Below are 25,702 nucleotides of genomic sequence, written 5' to 3'. Positions count from 1 at the left end.
AAACCCTCCCAAGCATGCGGAGAGGTTTCCTGCTCCCTTTGGGATACCCTTGACCCCCAGCCCTCCCACCCCCAGCTGTGGCTCTGCCCCCCATCCCCCGAAGGGCAGGGGGGGCCCCGGGGGCCCTGCGCTGCCGTCCCGGCCCCGGGCTGCTCCTGTGCTGCTCCACGGAGCAGGAATGGTTTCATCTGACTCCGCAGCAGCGTGTTCAACCCATGCGGCTCCTGACACACTCGCTCCCGCAGGTGGACGCAGGCTGTTCCCAGCCGGGCTGCGGGGCTTTTCCCTTCGCTCTGCCTGGCTCTGCTGGAAGCCAAACTGCAGCTCCCCAGAGCATTTTGCTGGGAGGGGGACCCGTGGCCAGTGGCAGTAGAGACCCGCAGCCGGGCTCCTGTGAGGCTCCGGGGCTGCGCTTGCAAAATGCTTGGGGTCTGCTGTGGGTGCTGGTTCTGGCATGATTTTCTGGGGGTCTTTGAGGTGGGCAGGCAGCTACAACTTTGAGTACCTTGTAAAAGTCCAAATCTGGGCTGGAAACGCTGGGTTTAAAGCTATCATCCTTTGCCAGGGCTGACGTCCAGGTGCCAGCCAAAAGCGACAGGGAACTGGGCTACCAAACTGAAAGCGCTTTGGGAGGCTGGGGGGGTCATGACTGGAGATTTTAGACACTGGCCCTGCCTTACCCTACAGGGTCCCAGGCTCCTCTGCGTCGTGCTCTGGGTATGGTGTTGCCCCTCTTATATTTGCATCTGCTTTAATTTAAATGACCTTGTTGATTTTTTGGGGGGACTCAGTGCATTTGTAGCATTGGGAAAAGCAGTTTGAGCCCAGATCCCAGAGCACGGCTTGGATCTTTTCTGCCCGCTTCCAACCTCGTTCCCTGCTGCCACCCCTGACGGCTGCCAAGGTTCAACGGGGACTTTGTGTCCCCTCAGCACCCCTGTCCCCGCAGGGTCCCCTTTGCTAGCTTGCTGAGACTCCTTCTATGCCGTGGATGGCTAAAATGTGCTGCGCATGTCCCCAAAGCTGCCCCACAGCAGTGGCCAAGACCCCATTGGAAACCCCTGCCTTTGGGGTGCTCTCCTGGGGCCTGGCTCCTCGCAGCCTGCACCCACCCTGTGCCGGGGCTTGGGTGGCGGGACCCTGCACGGTGGGGGATGCCGTGGGGAGAAAACTCTCCCAGCGGGGACTTCTCTCAGCTTGGCCCCCTCTCAGCACGGGGCAGAGTCCCGGGGGGAGCCGAGCCCAGCGCGGGGCTGCCGCCCGGCCCGGGGGTGCGGGCAGAGGGGTGCCCTGGCGTCCGGGCGGTGCGGGGGACACCGGAGGGGAGAGCGGGTCCCCATGCCCGGGGTGCGGCTGAGCAACCGGAGCCCCCCCCCCCCGCTCCCCCCCGACGGCAAACCGGGGCTCCAGCGCTCGGGGCCGCCGTCCCCGCCGCTCCTCCGGGGCCTCCCGGCGGCCGCGGGCAAAGTCCGTCCCAGCGCGACCGATAAGGGCCGGGCCGGGCCGGGGCGGCGGCCGGAGGAGAGGCCTGCCCGGCGCTGATTTGCATAAGCTATATTGCCTAATGGTGGCGGTCATGGCTTGGTAGAGGGCCGCCCGCGCCCCGCAGCAGCCCGCCGGCCGGGGCGGAGCGGCAGGCGGCCGGAGGGAGGGCGGGAGGCGCGGGGCGAGCGGCGGGGCGCGCCGCCGGCGCCCGGGAGGATGGTGTCCCAGCTGAGCGCCCTGCAACGGGAGCTCCTGGGTGCCCTGCTCAGCTCCGGAGCCACCAAGGAAGGGCTGATCCGCGCCCTGGAGGACATGGTGCCCGCCGCCGGTTTCGGCGTCAAGCTGGAGAGCCTGCCGCTCTCCCCCGGCGGGCCGCCCGACGGCAAGGCCGCCTTCCCGCCGCTGGCCAACGGGCACGGCAAGGGCAAGCTCTCCGGCGACGAGGGCTCGGAGGACGGCGACGACTTCGACACGCCGCAGATCCTCCGTGAGCTGCAGGCGCTCAACACGGAGGAGGCCGTGGAGCAGCGGGCCGAGGTGGACAGGATGATCAGGTACCGGCGGGGACCGGGACCGGGACGGGGTGCGCTCCGCGGGCGCTCGCTCCGACGGCCCCGGCCCCAAGCGCCCTGCCCGGTGGCGGGTCCCGGTGCTCCCTGCCCGGTGGCGGGTCCCGGTGCTCCCTGCCCGCCCCGTGGTTGGTCCCGCTGCCGGGTCCCGGTGCGCCCTGGCCCGGCGGGGCTGTGCCGCGGTCCCGGCGGGGAGCCGGACGGGCCGGGAGCCCGCTGCCGAGGGGAGCGGGCAGGGAGAGGGGCCAGGGCCGGGGCAGGGCAGGCCGGAGCCCGCCGGCCGCGTCCTCCCGCCCCGTCGGGTGCTGCCAGCCCGCCCGTCGCGGCGGGGCCGGGGGTGCCGGGGCCGTGGAGGCTCGGACCGGCCGCCGGCTCCGTCCCTCCGCCCTCCCTCCGCGCCGGGAGATAAAACATAAACTGCAGCACGTGGAGCCCGGGGTGTTATTAATTTATTTCTATAAATCATCAACATAAAGATACACAAAGGGCTGCGATTAGGACGAGCGGAGCGGCGGGTTATTCATTGCCGAGGTTGTAAACCGCCCGGGGAGGGGGAAGGAGGAAACCCCCAAAGGCGGCGGGCCGGGCTCCTGCCCGTCGCGGGGATGCGGCTCCGGGTCCCCAGCCGAGCCGAGCCGAGCCGTGCCGGTCCCGGCCGGGCCGTGCCGCGGGCAGCGGGGCCGCCGTCGGGGCGCGGCGGAGCAGCCCCGGGCTCAGCGGGCACCGCCGGCCCCGGGCCCGTCGGGGCGCGGGCGGCATCGGCTCCCTCCGGGGCCCGGGGCAGGGGCGGGCGCAGCCGCCGCTTCTCCCGCAGCCGGGGGCGCCGGGGCGATGGCGGCTCGGGGCCGGGGGAGGCGGGTGGGGAGCCCCTCGGGGCCGTCCCTGCCTGCAGCGGGGGCACCTCTCTGTGTCCCCCCCACCCCGCCTTGCACTGCGGTTTTCGTACCTGTCTCCATGCCCCAGCAGCACCCTGAGTGCGGCACTGATCCTGCCCGCCGGGCTCAGCCCCTCCGTGCATGCCTGTACCCTCTGCCAGCCCACAGAGCCCGGGGTCAGCCCCGGCTCTTGCCCCCTAACAGCCCCGGTGCCTCGGCAGCGGCGTGCCAGGGCCCGGACGGGGACGGGGACGCTGCCACAGTAGGTGCGGTTTGCGCAGCGCTGGGCTCCAGGCCTGCCCCGGTACCGGCAGGGCACACGGTGCCTTTTGGGGACAGGGCTGGGCAGCGACACCCGTGCCTGCCAGGGGGCTCAGCTGGGACACGCAGGGTGGTACAGAGGCTCCGTGCGAGGGAGAAATCATTGCGGGCCTTTTCCACTGGGTTCCCACCCCTGCTGCGTAGCACCGTGCCCTGCACCTCTGGGTGCTCCTGCCCGTCCCCAGTCCCCCCTCTTGCTGGCTGCCTCCGTCCCTGGGGGTGGCAGCGGGGGTGCAGAGAAGGCTCTGCCCCGGGATGGCTGCGCTCCCACAGGTGTTTCTGTGCAAAGTTTGCCTTTGGTGCAAACAAGAGCAGGCACATGTCCCTGAGGAGCCTTTGCAAAGAGCTCGTGTTTGCTCTAAGAGAGGCCTTTGTACTTGGAGAGGGAGCCAGGTAGGGGAGTTGGGAACCATTTATTGCAGCCACACATGGGGGCTAAACCCCCTCTGCTCCTGCTCCCCCGCCTCGGTCTTGGGCTGTTCCCACGTCCCTGGGGGTGCTCAGCCCTGCGGCTCTTTTAGGGACCGCGGCGTGGGCTTGGCTGCCCACCCGCAGCGCGGTCTCGGGCAGGAGTTGCCCGTCGCGGTGCCGTGGTCCCAAGCGGTTCGCCCTGGCCACGGCCCCTCGGCAAACGGCGCCTTCCCTTGGGCCCGCTCATGGCGCCCAAAGGGCTTCAGCTGGTGCGGGTGGGAGAGGAGAGAGTGCCGCACCGCGGGCAGGCTGGCCCCGACGCTGGCACCGCGGTTTCTTGCAGAGCCCGGCTCCGGGGCGAGACGCCCCGTGGCTCCCTCCCTGCCCCGTCCCACCCGCCGGGGCTCGCCCAGACCCCGCTTGGGCAAATAATATATCCCAGGAGCACCCAGATCCCACGGGCATGGGGACCGCGGGAAAGCCACCCGCCCTCGGGGACCCGGCCGGAGATGCCCCGAAGCCGCTCCGAAAAGCGTGGGGCGCGGCGGGCGCAGCACACCTCCCCGCGCCGATTCCCTGTGTGCACAGGGAGATGCAGATTAGATAGATCATTTCTGTAGGGAGCAGGGTTTATAATCCATCTGTATAAATTCTTGGCATATTTCTCCGAGGATGTGGAGTGTATTTACCTGTTTTCAAGGCTGACAAAGGGGGTGAAGGGGTCTGGGAATCCCCGGGGAAGGGACAGGCTTTGCCCCTTGCCCGCGTGTGAGGCTGGGGTGGGAAATGCCTCTTTCTCGGTCTGCGTTGGTGGCCAGGCTTCACCATGGTTAATTTTGTGCATGAAAAAAAACCACCTTTCCTTGATTTCGGTGGAGGACTGTGGAGCCAAGGCTATAAAATGGTTTTCCAGTATCACAAAGCACTCCTGGGCTGGTTGTTTTTTTGTTTTTTATTTTTTGCATGTAAAGTCCTGGTGAGGATTGGACAATTAATGTTGGGTTTTTTTTCATTTTGGTGACAGAACCAAAAAAATGAGCTTGTGTTGAATCAAAAGGTTTTCCTCTCTGGCTTTTTAGGTTAACCAAAAAAGAAAAAAAAAAAAAAAAGCCCAAACAAACACTCAAAGGTTTCATTTTGGGTCAAGTCCAAACATTTTGTTTAACATGAAACAAAATGTTTGGGTTTGGTTTCAGGTTGTTTAACCCTTTTGAATACGGTCAAGTTGATTTGTAAAGAAAAATCACTGCTCAGAAATTAAGAGCCGAGTAATTGTTTTGAAAGTGTAAGTGTGAAACATGCTGGAAATATCAAGGTGAAGCCTTTCTTAAAATAATAAAAAGGAGGGAAACTCGGGGAGTTTTTTCCTAATTCTCACATATTTTTTCCTGCCGAAATGCTGCCAAATTTTATCTAAATTCAGAAATCACATCTGTAACCCCCGAGTCACTTGTTTGACATTTTAAAAGTGTGCTCTGTTGCACGGGCTCACGATTTAACTCTGGGAAAACGATGCCCTTGGCTCAGTTGTGAACCAAACTGCTATTAGAAATGATAATGAGCTGTGTTCCATTAATTTATTATTAATCAGTAATTAGTAGGATCAGTTAGGTGACATGAACCGCTCGTGACAAAAGTCCGTGTGAGCCCCTCGGCTCGGGCACGGCGAGAGGCACGGCGGCCGGCGGGCTTTGCCCTGCTTCGCCGGGAAGGAGCGTGCGGAGGAGAGCTGCGGTGGAAGGAGATTTTCTTCACATCCTTCTTGTTGGCTCCCGCCTTCTCCTGGGGTAGCACGAAGACCTGAGAGCCCCAAAACCCCGTGTGCCGCGGCCGTCCCCGCCGGCTCCTGGTGCCGACCGGCAGAGAAGTGCCCCCGCTTGCTGTCGGCACCCACGCTTGCTGAGCCGACGGCCCGGCCGCACGCTGCCATGCGTTTTGGGGATTTTGGGGCTTTTTCTCTTTGCACTGTGCTTACACCAGTCCGGGGTTCGGGCTGTTGGGAAAACTGGAGTCAGTGTGTCCGTGTGCCCGTGCATATATGCAGCTCCGCAGGTCTGCAGTGCCATGCGACCACCGCCATATAGAGGACACCATATACACGGCGGGGTTCCCCTGCCCGGAGGATGCAGGATTGGGCACAGGGACAACGTCTTTAGGAGGGCTCCGTGCCCTCCTTCCCGGGGTCTGACAAAGCCCCCGCCGCCGTCAGCGGCCCTGGTCGGGGACTTTTGCTTTGGATCCAACCAGCTTTGTTTTCATGCTGCATTCAGGACAAAAAGTAAGAAATCTCCTTGTTGGGTTTGTTTTTTCCTTTTGACAAGTTGAAGGATCCAAAATAAGTAATGAATTGGGAAAGCAGTCGGATGGTTATTCCAAGCGCAGCGTTAGAGTATCGCATTATTTGAGTGCATGACTGTGACCAGGTTTGGGCTCCACACCGATTTTTCAGCGTTAAAGCACTTCCTTTTAGTCCAGCGTCCTCCTGTAGTGCAGAGTAAATCCAGGGGTCTTGAACACAGCGAAGGCGTGTTGGCCTGTTCCTCGGCCCCCGCGTTGCGCTTTCGGTAGAGCTAAAGAACGCAGACGGCATTTTGATTTTTCGCTGTAATTTTTTTTATTCCCTAGATTGGTGTCAGCTACCCCAAGGACACCGAAATAATGCGGATTTAGGAAAGAGTCATTTTACATGTGGAGCTTGCAGGATCCAAATTCAAGTGTTTAAAAATATTCAAAAATGACTTAAAATTATTGGGGGGGTTGGGTTTGGTTTTCCATTCGCGGACTTGCCTGGGTTTGTGTGCCTGGTTTGACCTTCTGCGTCTCAGCCTTTTGCATATGGCCCATGTGTACGCTTCGCTGTTGTGGGAGGGTGGAAATAGGGTCTCTTTTAGATGAATATTGAGATTTTTAGGTAATTACCCCTGCGGGAATGGAAGGGATGAAGCTGAAGCGGCAAGCGTGGCAGGTGGCGTTTGGTGGCCGTGCGGGGGTCCCCGCCAGCCGGCAGCAAGCCCGGGGGCACGGGGCACAGTGCGGGTACCGCACCGGGAGCAGGGGCAGGAAAAGCATCCCCGGCACCTCCAAATTACAGGTTTCTCTTTCTTCAGAGAAATATCCGTATGGGCTTCCCGTATCCATACGTCCGTGTGTGTTTGTGCATCCCATTGTGTGTGCATATCGTCAAAGGGAGAAATTGCAGTGAACAGAAACCAGCAGTTAATGGATGAGCTGCATTTCTCCTTGAAGGATCTGAAGGTGCTTTACCAGCATTAATGGCACCTCGACGTGCCCCGTCAGGACACCGGGACCCTCTTTACTTCTCCTTCCCTGGGTGAACAGCCTGGTGGGCATCCCAGGGTGGCCCTGGCACCCTGCGAGCCTCTGTCCCGCCAGCCGCTGCCTCCCTGGGGCAGGACGGGGCTGTTTTGGGGGGCTGGGATGGCAGTCGGGGAAGGACATACGCTCAAGAGATCTTGTGTCCCTCTGAAACAGGTTTCAGAATAATAATAATGGGTTTCCATCATGGGAAGAAGCAAATACCAGGTGCTTTTCCCCTGCCAGGAGAGATTAACCCTTCGTTTCCCTCCCCTCCAGCGAGGACCCGTGGCGGGCGGCGAAGATGATCAAGGGGTACATGCAGCAGCACAACATCCCGCAGCGGGAGGTGGTGGACGTCACCGGCCTCAACCAGTCGCACCTCTCCCAGCACCTCAACAAGGGCACCCCCATGAAGACGCAGAAGAGAGCCGCCCTCTACACGTGGTACGTCCGCAAGCAGCGGGAGATCCTCCGGCGTAAGTACCCGCGCCAGCGCTCGCCCTTCGGGGCTGGCAGGGGGGAGAGGGGGTCCCCGCGTCCCGGTCCTGCCTGCGGGTACCCGGCACGTCCGGAGCCGAGCGGGGAGCAGCCCCCTGCCCTCTTCCCTGGCAGAGCCCCCACCAGCGCCCGCTGCCGCTGCCCGGGGATCATCCCTGGCTTTGCCCCTGGCCCCAGGCTGCCTAGCATCTTCCTCAAAATACTTTTACACGTAAAATGAATTTAAGGCACAGGAAAACTGGGTGAGAGCCCCTCTTGGTCACAGTAACACTGTGCGAGTTCCTTCAAGCCCATCCAGACAGCTGAGTTTCTGTATATTTATATTTGTTAGAGGTGGGAAAGCAATTAATAATTACACACAATTAGATGCCTTTCCCACCTCCGCCCCCTTTTCCTCTCTGTTTCTCGAGATTGCTCATTTTCTGCAACTACTTGCAAAAAAAAGTAGAGAGAGAGAAAACGAAAAAGTGTACCTTGCTCCTATCTGTAGCATGGTCTCCGGCAGTCCATGCCATTTAAAATGCGGATGATTTTGACCAAGTACACAGACTATTGCTTTTGTGCGCCTCTCCCACCGACCCCTGCTCACGGGTCGGTCCCATATCGCTCGAAGCAGCTCCGTTTTCGGCCGAGGTGCGGGTTGGGGCACTGACACCCCTCTTAAAAGGGCTCTGCCTCCCTCCTCCTGAAGGATGCAATATCCAGTGGATGGGAAGTGCAGAAAAGGGTTTAGCACCAAATACCATTGCTTTGAAACACACCTTGAGACGTTAGAGCAAACAGAGCCTGCTCCAGCCTTGCCCTGCGCTTCCCCCTCGTCACAGGGGGAAAAGCCATTATAAAAAGAGGGAGAATTCCCCTGCAAAACTGAGAATAATAAAACTCTCCCATTAATCTCCCTTTACTGCCGCGGTGACAAGCGCCGGGTCTGAGGCGGGCCGCCGGGGAAGGTCACCTCTGGTGCCTGCCCGCCCCGGGCACGGGGCTGGCGTCCCACTGCCCTGGGACGGGAGCGGGAGCCGGAGGGGAGCTCTGGACAAGCAGAGAGGGGCACCCTTTCGGGGGGCTTTGCAGTCATCCTGCCTGGCTCCTAGCTTGCAAAAATCCTCCCAAAACAAGTGCACACTGGCAGAGACCTAATCCATGAATATGCATGCCCTGAGCATGCCTCCCCATTAAACACCCGTCCTGGAGGGATGGTAATAACTCCTCCGCCAGCGTGCAAGGCTGGCCCCTTCCCTGGGGTGGGTGGCAGGGAGCACTTGGCTTGCTCCAAAGCGTGCCGGGGCCGTGGGCTTGGGGTGCTGCGGGAGGGGACACGGGGTGGCCACCTCCGCGCGGGACGGTGACTCCGAGCAGCGGCTATAGGCCAGCTCACGTCTGCTCCTTTCTCTTTCAGAGTTCAACCAGACAGTCCAGGGTTGTGGAAATATGACAGACAAAAGCAGTCAGGATCAGCTGCTGTTTCTCTTTCCAGAGTTCAATCAGCAGAACCAGGGGGCTGCCCAGCTCGACGACACCTGCTCTGAAACCCCCAGCAAGAAGATGCGCCGCAATCGGTTCAAGTGGGGGCCGGCCTCCCAGCAAATCTTGTACCAAGCCTACGACCGCCAAAAGAACCCCAGCAAGGAGGAGCGCGAGGCTCTGGTGGAGGAGTGCAACAGGTAAAGGCTGCCCTGCGCCGCCCGCCGCCTCCTCGCCCGCCCTGCAGCCTTTCTTCCAAAAGCCCCACGCGATGCCGCGCTCCCGGCTCGCAGCCCCGGCTGCTGGCTCGTGGCATGGCTTTGCTGAGCAGCCTGGCCTCTTTTTGCCTCATTTTCCCTATCTGGGCGATGTCCGGGGCTGAGCAAGCTCCGTGCCAGGGCGGGGATGCCGCAGGGACGCTGCATGGATGCTGCAGTCACAGCAATGTTAGAGGGAGGGGGGATGGCTTTTATGGCATGGATGTAGTGGGGAAGAGCACGTGAGCTTGTAGGAAGGGCTTAAATGCCCCCAAATTCGTGTGTCCTCCCGAGGCCCCCTGCCTGGCGGTGCTGGCGGAGGCCCCCCCAGCAGCACCCTTGTTCCAATGTGTCCCCATCCACGCGCAGGGCCGAGTGTCTGCAGCGAGGGGTGTCTCCTTCCAAGGCGCACGGGCTCGGCTCCAACCTGGTGACGGAGGTCCGCGTCTACAACTGGTTTGCCAACCGGCGGAAGGAGGAGGCTTTCCGCCAGAAGCTGGCCATGGACGCCTACAGCTCGGGCCAGCCCCCGCACAGCATGAACCTGCTGCTGTCCCACGGCTCCCCCCATCACAACCAGCCCAGCGCCTCGCCTCCCAGCAAAATGCCAGGTAAGCCCTCGCCGAGGGTGCTTGGGCCGTGGCATTGGGGCAGTTGCGGTGCTGGCTCCCGTTTCTGCTGGGGAAAGGGGTGCCGAGCCCTCGGGGCCGTGCATGGCTAGCCTTGGGGGGAAGACGGTCGCCCTGGTCCCTGCTGCAGCTTCGAGGGATGGTGGTGGTGTGGAGAGGAGCAAGCGGTGTTATGGTCAGGCGAGCCACGTGGCGGGGGCTGGATTTCTGTCCTGCTGAGGATAAATCAGCGTTTGCTTGGTTGGTTTAATTCACCGGAGTCCCCGTGCGGGCTGGGCTGGGCAGGGGAAGGCTGTGCCCGGCAGGGCGGGGAGGCGGGCTGCTCTGCGCCTGATGTATCAATGCTGGGGCCTTGGGATGCAGCCCACGGGTGAGCACTGGTTTCAGGGAGGCAGGGTGCACAGGCGATGCTGCAAAGCCCGTAGGAAGATGTGGCAGCGTGTCCTGGCCTCGCTGCAGGGCTGGAGTTGGCCCAGGCTGGGTGCGTGGTGCTGCACCGTCCCCGTGCCAGAGCAGAGGGGGGTGGATGAAGAAAGCTGCTCGGGGGGTGCAGAGCTCACCCCAGCCTCCACCTCTCCACACCACGGTCTGGCCCCGTTGTGCATAGCGAGGAGCCGTCTGGACAGAGCAGACCTGCCGAAAACTCCCAGGGGATTTAAGCAGGAGATAACGCTGCCGGGGAGGGGGCTGCACGCCCGGGGAGGCTAATCAGGGCGGCGCGGCGTGGGGCGAGAGGCATTGTTGGGAGAACAATCCCCATTGTCCCCCTACCTGCCCTCCGCAGCCAACGCGCCAGCCCCCGGCAGGCGCTCGGCGGTGGGGGCGTCAGGGCAGGGGCTGCGCCCCAACCGCTCCACGTCCCCCCTCGGCCACGGCACCGGCACAGCCTGGCCGGGGAGGCTAAAACCAGCCGCCTCTTGGAAATGACCCTGCCTGCCTCGTTACACACACCCAGCTCGTTACAAAGGCAAATTAAAAGAAACCTGTGTGGCGGAGAGTCCCTGCGGGAAGGGCAAGGTGCCTGGGGAGAGGAGGCTGAGAGCTGGGGACGGTGCCAGTCTGTGGCTGGACACCGGTCCTTGGGCGTTAGGAAGTGAGGGCAGTGCCCGCGGTGGTACCCAGGGGATGCACCAGCCCAGTGAGCAGCATCCGACCCAGCTCCCGGCTGTGGGAGGGACAGGCAGCATCCGACCCACTCCCGGGTACCGCTCTTCCCGTAGGGCCGGACGGCGGTGACCAAAATGTGACCCTGCCCCAGGAATGCCCTGCACAATGGCGGGGACAGGGAAGACGTTTGCCCTCCTGTCACCGACTGATTGCTTACAAGGTGCCCTACAAGCACATTGTCAGCAAAATCAGCTGTTTTCAGTGTCGGCCGGCGGGCTTTACAATACCCCACCAGCATGCAGCCCCACGTTGTCATGGCGTTGTCCCCCCCGTGCATGCTTAATTGACAATTAAGCCGGGGCTTTGAACGAACCCCGCTGCCTTTGATGTGCCCCCATCCTGCCAGCGCGCATGCAGGCACCCCGCGAGAGCCTTTGTTTTCTTCTATTAGGGGATGGCAATTACTGTAACCGCAGGCATTTATCTTGGGGCTGGAGGGCCGTTAAGCCCCAACCTTTATTTTCCCGTCGGAGCAGTGGCCAGCAGGAGCCGGCCGCGGCTATAGGGCCGATGACAGCCCATTCGGAGGGGCTTTTGAGCAGGGCAGGAGTGATGGCTGCAGCGGCGACGAAGGGCCCCTTCGGAGGGGTCAGGAGGGCTCGGCCGCGGGAATTTGCTGGTGGCCAGTGGCCATATCTATTGGCCTTGCTGAGGAGGAGGAGATGGTGGGGTTTTAGGGCTGGTTTGGGGGTGATGGGCAGGGATGGAGCTCAGCCATGACTGCTTTGGGTTCAGCCGGACCAAACTGGGTCCGGCAGGCTTGCAGCTCCCAAAACATCACTGGGTCCATTGCTGCTTAAACCTCCTCCAAGAGATGTTTGGGGACCCGCTGCCTCGGTGGGGAGCGGGACAGTGCTGGCGGGGCTGTCCCCGCTGCCTGGCTGACCCCATCCAGGGCTGGCCATGCTGGGATTTGAACTGCCCTTGCACTGCGTGCGGCGGCGTCTGGAGCGCTCAATGCCTTAACAGCTTAATGACGGCGCTGGGACGCTGCCTGCATCCTACCCCTCTGCGGCCCCGTCCCCCCGTGACGTCCCCCGGCAGGAAACGATGGGGCTGGCGGCATGGGGCAGCTGCAAAGTCTCTCCCGTGCCCGCAGACAAAGAGGGATCGCCTGCTCCTCGGGACGTCAATGGGGTCTTGCGAAAGGGCGTAATGATGGCCGGGCAGGGATAAGAGCTGTAAAAGTCAAACATCCTCCCGGCCTCTTCTTGGGGACCCATCTGTCAAGCCTCAAGCCGTAGTTTTTAACTATTTGGAGGTAAATACTTAAAGCCTATCTATCTCGGAGGCTTCTCTCAGACTCTGGACTTTTCCCTTCCTATGGGGTATTATCAGCGATCTTGGTTCCCTGTTTGATTTGAAGGTCACTAGGGGCTTTATCTCGGTGCCATGCCGTAGACTCTGGCTTATGCCATTTTTATCTTCAAGAGCCCCGAAGACAATCAGCGCATTGATGAGATTAGGTGACGCCCCACCCCGCTCGCCAGCCGCCCCCCGCCTCCCGCCCTGCATACAAAGGGACGGCCGGCGCCCGTCGGACCCCGCAAAGCCCCGTCCCTGCGGCCGGGGGTCGCGGCATCGCCTCCAGCCCATCCCAGGGGGTCCTGCACCCAAAGGGGGTCGGGGCGTCCAGCCAGCCAGCTGTACCTGCTCTGCAAATACAAGAGTAGCAAAGCAATATCAGAGCGATCATGTATGCATATATATATGTGTGTATATATATATGAATGTACATATATATATTTAGATATCTCTATAGATGGAGATAACAAACATAAAAATAACTCAGTACCACCCCTGAGATTCTTCTTAAACCCAAAGGGCAATTTAAATGTTTTAACTTTTTCTTAAAAAAGAGCCCGTCAATAAACCCATGGTCCAGAGGTTCTTCGGTTTATCCCTGGGTCCTACACGTTGCTCCTTGGGGTATGTGCTGGTTCTGATTGCGGACCCGGTGCCAGCGGTCGTAATATTTTACTGTTGGGCGCATTGTGGGGCTCCGTGGGTACAGTGCGCTGTTAGGAGCTTTTTCCGGTTTTATGGGGGGTAATTAGGACTTTATGACAGCAGCGAAATGGGAGGGTCCAGTCCCCATAAACAGGTTTATAATGGATATAAACTATGCACCTCTGTAACTTAGCAAGATTAACACTTTAGGGACAATTTGAGTGGCAGCCCAAAAATCAGAGCTGCCCTCAGCGCTGCCTGGACCTGCGTTTGGGAGGGTGAAACGGTCCCGTCACCGACCCGGCTGCTTCCATCATGTCAATAGGTGCGGCATTGCGGAGTCCAGCGTGACCCCAAAAATTACACCTTGCCTTTCTCGCCCCACTGCCGGGCTCCTGGTTCACGCCAGCGGCTGCATCCCCACGGGTCGGGCAGAGCCAGGGCTAAATCCTTGCCGCCACCTGAGTCATTGGTGACCAGGCGTGGAGCGCGGCCAGGGCCATTTTGGGCTTGGGCATCACCGGTGATTTGCAGCGTGTTTGCGAAGCTCCGGGCAAAAGCGCAGCCTGGTGCCGGGGCAAGCGGCGGACGCTGCTGCCGGAGGAGGTCGAGATGTGCCCTGTGACGGTGGCGGTGGCAGGGGCTCCTCATTTAAAAGTACAGTGAGTTTTTTTTTTACAGAAGTGCAATTTAATCGTATCAATATGACTTAAAGCAGAGGAGAACCAAGCTGCTTCATTGCTTTTGCCTGCCAAAGACACAAGACTGGTGTGTACCTAGAAAATGGTACAAGCCTGCAATGAAAACAGCACAGTTATCAATTGCTGCCCTAAAACCCCCCCTTGCTCTCCCCACCCCAAAAGCCGGGTCGGGGGAATGGGTCTGGCACCCCTGAGAAGCTGGGGGTGCTGGGGCTGGCTGCAGGCAGCTGGGGGTGCACAGGATCCCCCGCCAGCCGGGCTGTGCCCTGGGGGCTGTCACGCTGCCCGTCCCCCTTGGCTGAAACACAGGGTTAAGGCTCCGGGAGCCGGACCCCGCGGCTTGTCTGGAAACATGGGAAAGCAGTAAAACATTTCACGGGCAGTGCAGCTCAGGGGCCGCACAATAGCCGGGTCCCATAAACAGACTTTTATATTACGGCTGTAGCTCCAGTAAAAAAAAAAGCCTTAAAGAGGGCAGGCTTCACAGCCAGGCCCATTCCTGGTGATCCCCATCCAGGCTCTGCTCTCGGGCGGCTGCAGGGAGAGGCTGAGGAGGAATAAATCTCTTTGCACGGGGGCTGCTTCCAGCTGCGGAGGCGCAGGAGAGTGGCGGGGGAACAGTCATGGCGGGCTTCAACGGCTCCTGCTCGTAAACCTTGGACCACAGAGCCCCCAGCTCGCTCCAGGAGCAAACCTTCATGTCCCGGTGCAAACCACTGGAGCTGTCCCGGTGCGTTCACCCCGGCCGGCGGGATCCCATGGGGGGTCCCGTGGGGGGGGTGCGTGGTTGTGCTGCCGGGGGACGGCTGGCTCCTGGGGCTTGGCACCCCCTGCGATGGCAGAGCGTGCTGGGGAGCGTTTGCCGGGGAGCTGGTGGCCGGGGAAGCCTGGGCATGGGTTACTTTCCCTATGGCAGCGTGCTGCATCCCGGCACCATGCAAAAAGGGGTCCTGCTGCTGTAACAGGTAGAACCCAAAAGCAAGAAAACGGAGGCTGGCAAGGTGGCTGGGGAGGAGTAGTGTGGTAGATGCTTTAGGCTGGGCTGGGCTGGAGCTCACCGTGTTCGCTGAGAACGGGGAGCTCGGAGGAAAGGTACCTGCCATCATTGGGGAGCTCTGTTTATTATACCAGTGACAACAGCAATCATGCCTTGTGCTAGCTTCCAATATTCATTACCTAACCTGCCCAAATCCAACCCAACCCTGAGGGCATATAAATAACAATAATTCCCATCCCATTCTAGGAATGGGAAAAACCCAAGCCAGGATAGTTGGTGGCTTCCTAAAGGGCTGCAAGGTAGCCGTGGCCAAAGAGCTTTTACTCTGCCCCGCAAGCAGTTTCTGGGCAGACCCAGGTGCCCACGGGCTTTGGGGACGCAGGAGCCCCCCGCCAGCACAGCCCCTGCCCTCGGTGGGGCCGGACGGTGGCACCGCTGCCGCCATCCCCGGAGCTCGACCTCGCGCTCCTCGGGAGAGTTAATCTGCATCGAGGCTTGGAGTCTTCAGCGGTTTTACCTAGAGACCCAAAATCTCGGTCACCAGACTATCTGAAAATCTCGGCTTTGGTTATTGTTTCTCAGACAATAAAAGTCTTGTCCTTGGGATTGCAGGGAAAAGTTTGAAAATCAGCTTTTAACATCTCATATGTTTTTAAAGACAACTTCATAACTCCGGGTGTCTTGGCTTGTGAGTTACAAGCATCCTCAGCTGCGTATAGCATGATTTTGGGGATTAAAATGTTTGGGGTTTTTTTTTTTTTTCTTATTGAAAGCTTCGCCGAACCCGAAAGAGATGGAAGATTGAGCAGAAACTCCGATTTTGTTTCCAATAGGAGCCGCCTGTGCTCCTCGTCTATCTTTAAGATCACGCTCAGAAGAAAGGGCTTTATTTTATCTCCCCTCCCATTGTTTAACCAGCGCTGCAGGATCTCAGACCGGCAGCGGCTGAAGCACACTCTGCACGAGGCCGGGACCGCGGGGAAGAATGTGTGTGACAGTGCCCCGGTTGAGTAATGTTTACCCTGTTCATGGCAGGGACGTCCACTAGGACCGGCAAATATCCACCTGCCAGAGGACATTCTTTTATTATCAGGGATAAAAGGGGTTTGCTGGGAAATGATCAGGAACCAGACATCGTGGGGAGATTCCTATCTGTGGGACATGTTTAACCAGCTGATGGGGAAAATTCAAAAGCGATTAAAGAGTGACTTTGCCGTGGATTTGGTGGAGGATGTGGGTAGTCATCTGCACTTTGGAGATGCTTTTGGAGCTTGTGGAAAGCTCTCAGACTCCAGTTATCATTCCTTTCCTTTTCCTTGATTCAGAGATTTTTAGAGTAGCCCTTAGAGCATCCTTTGCCGAGCCAGCCTGCATCAGCTCTTTCCCTCGGGCACCTGGGAGAAGGAGATCCCAAAATCCCAGAAGGAAGATTCTTTACCTGGGTGGGTTTTGTAGTTGGGGGTGTCCATCCTGTGCCGGGACGGCCGAGGAGCCACCGGCATCCTCCGCAGGCTGAACCTCTCCGGCTGGCGGTCATTTTGGGGAGCCGTCCCCAGTGCCCCTGTGCAGTGGCCAGAGGTCACGGGCGGATGATGCTCTTGGTGCTCTCAGTTGCGAGGGTGGGCTTTGCCGACGTGGTTTTCTTTCCCAGGAGAGCTGTGGGCTGTCCGTCCGTCCACCGCTTCGATCCCAGGGCAGTTCAGTGAACCTGGCCGCGAGCGTGGTGCCGGACTCCTCGTAATAAATGGCTTTTCGCCGTAGTTGTCAAGGCAGCCTTGTAAAAGACGCTTTTGTTTCCCATGGGTTTTCCTCAGTTAATTATTTGTGATCTGTAGATGCCTTTCCATGACACATGGCTGATCATATGGTTATCAGTGCAGGGCGTTTTAGCCAAATTAAATATATTTATATAGAAGACCTGTGCTCGAGCCAGATTTCCCTCCTCGGCAGCAGTGGGCTGTGGTCCGATTTGGAGCTTTGCATGTGTCTGGTCCCTCTGTCTTCCTGCAGTAATCTGTTAATCATACACTTCTCGAGAGGGAGCCGAGAGGGAAATCGGATGCAAAAGGGCCTGAGAAAAAAGTGAGAGCCGTCGCTGTTTGCAGCTGGGCAGCGCTGGGCTGGCCGGGGCTGCGAGGAGCCGGGTGAGCCTCTCGGAGGGAAGAGCTGGAGGATGCAGAGTTGCTCCCCGCGGCTCAGGGCCCTCAGGCCGGTGTCTGAGAGCCGCGGGGACATCGCAGGAATTTGCACGATGGGTGCAAACCGTGCAAATTAAAGTACAAAGGATGCAGATGGGTGTCCAGGCTGTTGGCCTGGGTTGGGCTCCCATGGGAGCAGCTCTTTCTGCCCCACAGCATTGGGGCCCACGGGCAGCGTGGGGGCTGCAGCCCTGGTGGGCGCTCAGCATCCCTCACCATAAACTTCTTGCTATAATTTCAGAAGCTGGGGTTGGGGAGAAGCTGGGAAGCGGCACTGGAGAAAGGGGCACATTGTCCGGTGCTGTCCCTCCCGTTTATTGTTCAAGGGTGTCACTTAGGAGCTTGTGCGTCTGCTTCCATCCTCGTGCCGCGCACGCCGAGGGAGCCGGGCAGGGATGGAGGGGGTTTCCCTTTGCAGGGCCACTTTCAGAGGGGGTTGGCACGGCCAGGACACCCTCACCGGGCTGCCCGCAGGCGATGCCAACACCTGGCGGTGTTTTGCAGGGGTCCGGTACAGCCAGGCGGCGAGCGGCGAGGCGGCATCCTCCGGGACCATCAGCCACCACGGTGGCGGTGCCATGGTCACCACCAGCCAGGCGGTCCTGCAGCAGGTCTCCCCGGCCAGCTTGGACCCGGGCCACGGTTTGCTCTCGCCCGACGGTAAAATGGTGAGTACACCTGGCCTATTGTGGCGGCGGCGCTGATAAGATAAGAGGGCCCAGCGGGCAAAGCAAACACGCTTTCCCCGGGTTTCACACGCGGCCCGCGCCGAACAATGGGGCATTGTGGGGCTGGGGCCGCGGCGCGGGCACGCGACCGTCCCCACCGCCCGCCTCAAAGGCGGCGCTCGGCCCCCGCGCTCCCTGGCGGGCAACGGCGTGTTTTCTGAGCGCGGCCCATAAACCTGACAGAGCCTCGCTCGGGTTTTTATTGATTGCATGCCTTGCAGATTGAATGCACGCTGGGTGGATCACTGTTTGTTTTCTCCTGCCAATGACATGGGTATCGATAAAATGCTCATTCATTATTTTTTCCTTAAGCCCTCCCAAGCTTGGAGTTTCGCTGGGGAAGCACTTTCCTTGCAAGCAGGGACCTTCTTCTCCCAGGGCATCACCCAGGGCGTCTAACCTGGGAGTGCCAGCTCCAGCCCCAGAGCTCCCGCCTCGCCCCATCCCTTTCCCCATGTGCTCGGGGCTCTGCTGCAAGAGCTCCGCTGGGCAGAGCTGCAAACGCCAGCGGTGGCAGGCAGCAGAGATGGGACATCGGCATCCCCACCGGGTGCCTGATGCCTCCCCACGCCGGGAGCTGCACGACGACTGCAAAAAAGTGGTTGTAAATGCAGGGCTGGGCTGGGTTTCCAATGCCCGAGTGCTCAGGCTGCTCCTTTCTGTGGGTGCCTGGCTGGTGCAAAGCCCTTTGGAGGAGTGCACGAAGGAGCGGGGCGAGGAGGAGGCGCAGGGTGACGGGGTGGGATGGGACGGGAGAGCACAGCCCTGCCCCGGCGCAGGCTGCCAGAGGTTTGTGAGCCGCCGCTGCTCTTCCGGGAGGAGGTTTTTTCTGCTGAAAGCAAAAGTCAAACATGGCACTGGGCGGCGGGGCCGAGCCCGCTCTCTCTCGGTTTTCACTTCCATTTTCGGAGGGCTGGCCCTCTTGGGCTGTTGCGGCGGTCTCCTCGCAAAGCTGGGTGGCTGCAGAGGGGCTCGGCATCCCCTCCCTCAGCTATGGCACTGTTTAATTTTGCCTTTCCTTCTGCCGCGCTCTGGCGCTGGCTCGCCAGGGTCTCTGTGCAGCCCCTCGGGTTCGGATGCTGACCCTGCAAAGCCAAGCAGGGAGGATATTGCAGAGCAAAACCCCAGCCCTCCCAGCACACTCCCTCCGCCCCGAACGTGCCCGTATCTCCCCAGGGGTGTGTTGAGCCTTATAACCCTGAGCCTTGAAGTCATAAAATGAGTCAGGAATAAAGGCAGCAGCAGCAGCAGGCGCTGAGTGCCCGGGGCGGGGGTCCACGAGGACGAAGCGATGCAGAGCTCGGTGGCAGAGGCTGCCAGCAACCCCTGCCAGCTCCTTTTGCAGGGGCCATGCCTGAGGGGTGGGTTTGCAGGAGCACAGGGAGGGACCCTCAGATGGGGCAGTGGGAGCTCACAGCGGCCAGGCAGCCTGGGAGAAGGCTGCATGGAAATGCAGCGGATTAAACTGGGAAAAGCAACTTGTTGAAGTGCAGTAGGCGCTGGCGTGCGGCAGCAAAAGCCCTGCCGAATTATCCCCACTGCATGGACACTGCACAGCACCGTCAGGGACCGCTCAGGTCCTCGGCAGCATGCAGCTCTGCCAGCTTATCTCTGATCTTTAAGCAGGGCTAGCTAGTGCTTGCAAGCAATTTAATAAAAATATGCTGTAGGCTGTGGTTTCTAGTAAGTAAACATATGCCTTTAATACCCTATATGAAACCAAAAGCTGCCAAAGAAGTTGCTGCATCTGAAGGCAATTGATTTTTTCAGAGAGGAGCATTACTGAGGCTGCAGAAAGCTTTGGTGGTTCACTCTTTCATGCTCCAGTGTTGCCCTTAGTCGTGGTAGTGCCAGAGGGTCTCTCCCGAGGGTCCAGTGGCTGCAGGGTCTTTTCCAGTCATGCAATCTCCAGAGGTGATTTTGGGTGCAGTGCTTTGGGTCTAAACCCCCCGTGAAAGGAGCCCAGGCTGCAGGCGAGCGGCGTGCACTCGCCGTGAGCTGTTTGACTTGTGCAGCCGAGTGTGGTGTAACCTGGCCTTGAAGAGACTTTGAAAGTGGAAAATACCGGATCAGGAAATATGAGTCACTCCTGGGCTTTGGAATTTATTGATGGATTTGTTTCAATTGCAGCGGGGCTATCTCCAACTCACATGTGCAAAATAAACAAGGTGCTGGGACTGGTGTCCAGAAGTGTCACATGAAGAGCTGCAAGGATGGCTCTGAATCTGGACCAAGGTTGCTCAGCGCAAGAGGTCTAATGAGAGGGATTAGGAGAATATGCAGCAATTAAAGAAATAAGGCACTTAGCCCCCTCTTTGTCCTGGGGACCAGCTGCGGTCCTCTCAGCACACTTCAAGTGCCTTTACGTGTCTGATCCCTAAACACTGACCTGAAATCCTGGGAACTGGCTCTGGCTGAGCGCACCCAGCCCGTCTCACCAGTGTGCTGCCCATCTGCAAAACTGGTGACTAAGATCATCACCATCAGGCCCTTTTTACCTGCTTTCTGTGGTTTTTTTTTTACTTCCCGAGTTTATATTTCCCACTTTCCTCTACAACCGTGACGGTTACAAGTTAATGAATGTTGAGTCCTCAGCTGTCCCCAACAGCAGGAGCTTGGACTTGAGGGACAAAATGGCAAATGCTTGGGATGTGCCGTGCTCCGGTGGAGCTGGAAGCCAGTGCCAGCAAAGTCCTTCACTGCTGCTGCTTTGCTATTTATTAACACGAGGTTCAGGCGTCCCAGCCAGGGTCTGCAGCCCCGGGGCGGTGGGAGCTGTGTGCGCTGAACTGGAGGTGCCCCAGCAAGGCTGCAGCCCGCTCGCCTCTCGGAGGGGGCTTTGCTGATCCCCCCCCCAGTATCCCAGCTGAATCCCTTGGCTGTGCCTCTGATGGTGGCTGTCCTGCCTTCCTCCTTGGCAGATCTCCGTTTCGGGGGGCGGGCTGCCCCCGGTGAGCACCCTGACCAACATCCACAGCTTGTCGCACCACAACCCGCAGCAGTCCCAGAACCTCATCATGACGCCGCTCTCGGGAGTCATGGCCATCGCACAGAGTAAGCGCGTGCCCCGAGCTCACCTCCGCGCCCCGCGTGGACCCCCCCGCTCCCGCGGCGGGGAGGGGGACGCCCTGCCCGCTTGCGCCAGCGCTGACGTCCCCGTTCTGCTCTCTCCCTCCTCCCAGGTCTGAACACCTCGCAGGCGCAGAGCGTACCTGTTATCAACAGTGTTGCTGGCAGCTTGGCAGCTCTACAGCCGGTCCAGTTCTCCCAGCAGCTCCACAGCCCGCACCAGCAGCCGCTGATGCAGCAGTCGCCCAGCCATATGACGCAGCAGCCTTTTATGGCCACCGTGACTCAGCTGCAGAACTCGCACAGTAAGGGTCCGGGCGGTAGCTGAGATGGAAAGGGCCCAGAAAATGAGTTCAGATGGAAAATAAGCTTGTGCTTACTGCTCTCCCCTCCCCAAGCTTGCACCCTTGGCTGCCGCCTCTCTCCCGTGGGTACCAGCCGGCGCGGGGCTGCGAGCAGGATGCACGGTGGTGCAGGGTGGCCACATCCCGCCTCATCCTCTCCTTCCCCCGTGCCGTCCACCGTGCCACATCTCCCGTACCACTCCGCTGCTGCCCCACGGGTGGGATGCAGCCCCCAGCAGTGTTTGTACGGACTTTATTTTTCCTTCTGTGTTCTTACTGCTAAAACACATGCTTTGCTGAAGGAGGTGGCTGGGCCTTTTGCAATTCCTGCAAAGCAAACACTTCCCCGCTGTGCCCCGAAGGGATCTAGCTTCACCCCTCGGGCTCATCCATCATCCCAGCCCCATCCCTGCTCCAGCACCGGGCTCTGCAGAGCTACCAGTGTCTGGTCCAGCCACAGCCCTTCAGTCCCCACTGATTTCCCTGGGCGAGCTGGTAGCTGAGAAAGTGGTGGCTTAGAGGCAGGCGGTGGTTTCTTTCTGTGGCCTGTTTTATCTCATTTGTGTCTCCATGATGCTCGTTCCCACCCAGCACCCCTGCGACCTGCCATAACGCAGCACTTGGCTGCTCTGCCCCGGTGTGAGGGCTGTGGGTGGCTTCTCCATGACGGCTGCTTGTCTCCCTCCTCTCCGCAGTGTATGCACACAAACAGGAGCCTCCCCAGTATTCCCACACCTCCCGCTTCCCCTCGGCGATGGTGGTGACGGATACCAGCAGCATCAGCACGCTGACCAATATGTCTTCCAGTAAGCAGGTAACGCCAGGCAGATGTGGCCGAGGGTGTGCAGGGGTGGGCGTGCAGAGGTGGAGCGGGGCTGTTTCTCCCCGGGAGATGGGGCTGGAGGAGGCTGTAGCAGAGACCCCGTCCCGCTGCCTGTGCTGCACCCGCGTGGGCAGCTGAGGACGAGCCTCAGGGTGCTGAGAACCCCGTCCCAGCCCCTTCACGGGCACCGAAAAACCCTCTTGCAGATGGCAAGCATGATGGGGATCTGGGTGATGGTCTGGCTGTGCTGGATGAGGACTTGTCTAACGCCTGGTGGTACCAGCCAGGCCATACTCATCCCTGGGACTACTTCATCAGCGTGGGAGCATCCTACTGGGGTTCAAACTGGGCTGAGAAGGTCAGGACCAAGCAGGCTCTGCTGCCTTTGCGTCCAGGGTGAATCAACCCTGGCTGGAGTCGAGTGGAGGAGCCAGGCTCCGATGCACCCCGACTTCCCCCCGCCCGTAAACCTTTATCATCTGCCCGGTGCCGGTGCAGGTGTAAGGCAGGACTTATCCTGGTTCAAATCAGGTGTGCGAGGCCTTACTCAGACAATAGTCCCTTTCTAAAAGCCAGCTCTGGGGACTGTGGGAAATATGTGGCCCTTATTGATTGCTAGATAAATAAGAGAGAGCCTTGAACTTGCATTCAGATAAACTTTCTTACTGAGGTTTGACAGGGGAGAGGAAAAAAATGTCTGCAATGACCACAGAGTAAATATGGTGTGGGATTGCTGTGAGACCCCCCCGTGGGTGCCCGGCGGGGGGCAAAGGAAGGGGCTGGGGCTGCAAAGGGGAGAAGTCAGGAGAGGGGCTGCCGGGGGGTTTGGGGTGCCCGGGAAGGGGTGATGAATGCCAATGCCCCCGCCTTGGGTCGGGCTCCCGTGCTTTGTAGTGCTGGGGGCGACCATTTATCTGCGCCCGCGCATCTCGGTCCGGGAGGCGGTCAGGCACGGCCGCGCTCCTCGGGAGCACCATTTCCTCCGTGCGGCTTTATCAGCCCATCTGGTGTGCGCTCAGCCCGAACTCCCCCTGATTAATTGTGCTCTCCCGCCACGGGCTGCCTTTGATGCCGGGCTGGCCGAAAGGAGCCCTGGGCACACAGGAAATATCCCTGGCAGGGAGATAGCGCCTGGTCATCCCCGCTGCCCGGCCAGGCGCTGCGATCAGCCTACCTTGACACGGCACTGCCCCGGGTGATGGGGGCTCCCTCGGTTTTCTCCCTCCATCACGCTTTTGCTCTTTAATTGAAGCAGGAGGAGGTCTTGCAGCTCAGGAGGGGGGAGATGGGACCGGGCCCCAGCGGCTGCCGCTGCGGATGGGTGCAAAATGCCAAAGGGGCACGCACCCACCCCGTTAGCCCCCCATGCGTGACAAACAAGCATGGGCTGGTCCTGCAAGCACCAGGGGCAGGATCTGACCCCTGTCCGCCGGCACAGAGCTGGAGTGGGCACGGGGGTCACGTCCCGCGCAGTGCAGCCTCCCAGCCCCTGGGGCCTCTTTTCCTAAAGCTGCAAAAATGTATCCCTGAACATTGGTTTTTTTTTTTCCAGTGGTTGCCCCTTTCATTAGCAAGGGGTGAATGAAGTGCTACAGAGGTGGCATGGGGGCCCCGTAAATGCTGCTCAGCCCCAAAATGGCTCAAATGCCCAAATATTTTTGTAAAGCCCACACGAAACCCCAAGCCCAGGGGGCCGCACTGCTGCTCCCGAGCAACCCCTTCTTTGCAAGAGGAGAGGCATCCTCATGCAAAGCAAAGCCTCCGTCATTCCCCGGCAGCTCTTCTGCAACCCGCAGCCTCCACGCCAGACCCTGCAAACCCGCTCCTTGGAGGAGCCCGGCTACTCCCGGTCCTGCCGGTGGGGATGGAGGCTGGAAGGACACCCCCGGTCCCCCCCCGGCTCTCCCCTCGCAGCCCGATGCTGCGGATCGCTTATCAGATGTTGTTGTTTAGACCTGGAAGGGGCAAATACCTCCCGGTTCCTTTGACAACGCTTGAGGCCGAGCCACCATTTTTATTACGTTAGCAAACACCTGATAGCCGCGGCCCGTCCCTAATGACATGTCACGGGAGGCTCCTGGCGTCTCCTTATCTCCGCGTTACGATGTTTGCTGTGCGCTCCAGCCCACAAGGTCACCCACGACTCCTGGCCCCCCACCCCACCAGAGACTGGGGGGACCCCGGGTGGGGGACCCCCCCCGAGAGATGGAGAAGGGGCCGCTGCGGTGGGACTGATGCGGCGGCAGGGGCTGCTCAGCTCCTTCCCCGGAGGTGACAGCAAGGCTGGGGGACAGCAATGAGCGTGGTCCCCCGCCCCACTCCCACCCGAGCGCAAGCTCCTCACGCCTGGCTGCTCTTGGCAGCGCTGCTGAGCTGCGTGGCACAATCTCTGCAACAGCCTGGGCACAAACAGGCCCTTTTTTTATTATTATTATTTTTGGGAGGGGGTGGCAATATCTGGCTCAGAAAGTATTTTCCCACTGCCTCCCCCTCAGGGGTGCTGGGGAGGGCTCGGGGCCAAGCAGGGCTTGTGCGGCACCACCAAGGTCCCAGGGTGGTGTGGGAGGTGATGCCTCCAAATGCTTTGCAATGTCCCCAGAGAGCCCCCCGTGGTGCTGCCTTCACCTCCTGCCTGCCTGCCGGTCACTGTGCTGTTCTCTCCCTCCCCAGTGTCCCCTGCAAGCCTGGTGATGCTCCACACCTCGCTGCTTTTGCACATAGCAACGGGATCTTATTTTCCACAACATCCCGCCGGTGACCTGCGTGCCGAGCCCGGGGAGTCGCCAGAGCGAAGCCCAGCGTCGCAGCGAGGAGCCCATCAACCCGAACCGGAGCCGGAGGCTCCAGACTCCCCGTCGCCCTTCCGCGCCCCGCCGGGGACGAGCTCGGATTCGCGGGGTGCCCACCCGGGACCGTGCCTCTCCTTCCCTCCACGCAGTATTTCCAAGACGTGTCTTGGGGATTTTTTTTCTTAAGTATTTGCCTTCCAAGAGGCCATTGGCTCTCCCGAGGAACTAGGAACAAGCTGTACTGGGGACTGGCAGAAGGGGAAGATGGATAATATTTAAGTTATACTCCTCCACCCGACGGACTGAGAGGGACTTGGGTCTGTTACTTGGTGTTTGGAAGGAGGAATTGCATGTGCTGTTGAACTGAGCCAATTAAACTGTAAATATAGGTACAGTCTGCTCCATCCTCACCCTTCCCTGCTCCTATACATAGAGATTTATATAAAAGAAGTAAATTTTGTCCAATGGATGTAAACTACTGTAATCAAGTGCAATTCCCCCATCTGTATATATTGTTTCCAAATATCTTCTTTTTCTCCTCCCCCCCTTTTTTTTTTGGTAAAGGTCAGAGCTGAGCATGGTTTTGGTTTTGTATTTCTCTTCTTCGTTTAAATGAGTTAATTCACAAGGAAAAAGCTGGGCCCATGCAAGGACACCGGTCTGGCAGCACCGGTCTCTGCTCTGAGGACGGGCACACGCGTGTCCTCTGCACGGTGACATCCCACGACAAGGAAGGGCACAGGGCGAGCTGAGCGGAGCCCCGGCAGGACCTGGACCATCCGTGTGGGGACAACTGCCGCTACAGGGATCTCAAGGGACTCTTTTGCTTTTGGGGACTCTGAGGTGGACTGTTGTGGGATGGGCAAGCGCTCAGCAGCCCGGTCGACACATCCATACCGCTGGGAAGCATTCGGCATTGGCAGTTTTCAGGTGAGCCTGTAGCATTTGCTGCTACAGAGGTGAAGTAGGCTGCAAGAAAGTCTGGTGGGATCTTCCTCAAATGGAGTTCAGAGACTGTCTCCCTTTTCTCCCCTCCTTGGGGCATGGAAGGGACTGGGTGCCCAGTTACTGCCTCGTCTCCTGCCCAGTAAACGGCCAGTCCAAGTGGC

The 25,702-nt window shown here is 59.6% G+C and overlaps 1 protein-coding gene across 2 annotated transcripts; it reads left to right on the top strand.

Annotated features, from left to right (window-relative positions):
• Positions 1-1,701: 1,701 nt before the first annotated feature.
• HNF1B (HNF1 homeobox B) lies at positions 1,702-24,495 on the top strand (the record flags this gene model as incomplete). Of its 2 annotated transcripts, none has more annotated exons than XM_082328201.1 (9): positions 1,702-2,039; positions 7,256-7,455; positions 8,955-9,141; positions 9,568-9,809; positions 17,345-17,508; positions 20,490-20,622; positions 20,751-20,942; positions 21,677-21,795; positions 24,475-24,495. In XM_082328201.1, the coding sequence occupies 9 exons, from the start codon at positions 1,702-1,704 to the stop codon at positions 24,493-24,495; spliced, it is 1,596 nt and encodes a 531-aa protein (XP_082184327.1). The 2 variants fall into 2 exon arrangements, with proteins under 2 accessions (XP_082184327.1, XP_082184326.1); XM_082328200.1 differs by having other exon boundaries at positions 8,877-9,141.
• Positions 24,496-25,702: the final 1,207 nt, after the last annotated feature.

The sequence above is a fragment of the Platalea leucorodia genome (assembly GCF_965183815.1).
Source record: "Platalea leucorodia genome assembly, chromosome: 16".
In the NCBI taxonomy this organism is placed as follows: Eukaryota; Metazoa; Chordata; class Aves; order Pelecaniformes; family Threskiornithidae; genus Platalea; species Platalea leucorodia.
This window is presented reverse-complemented; position numbering and strand designations above follow the sequence as displayed.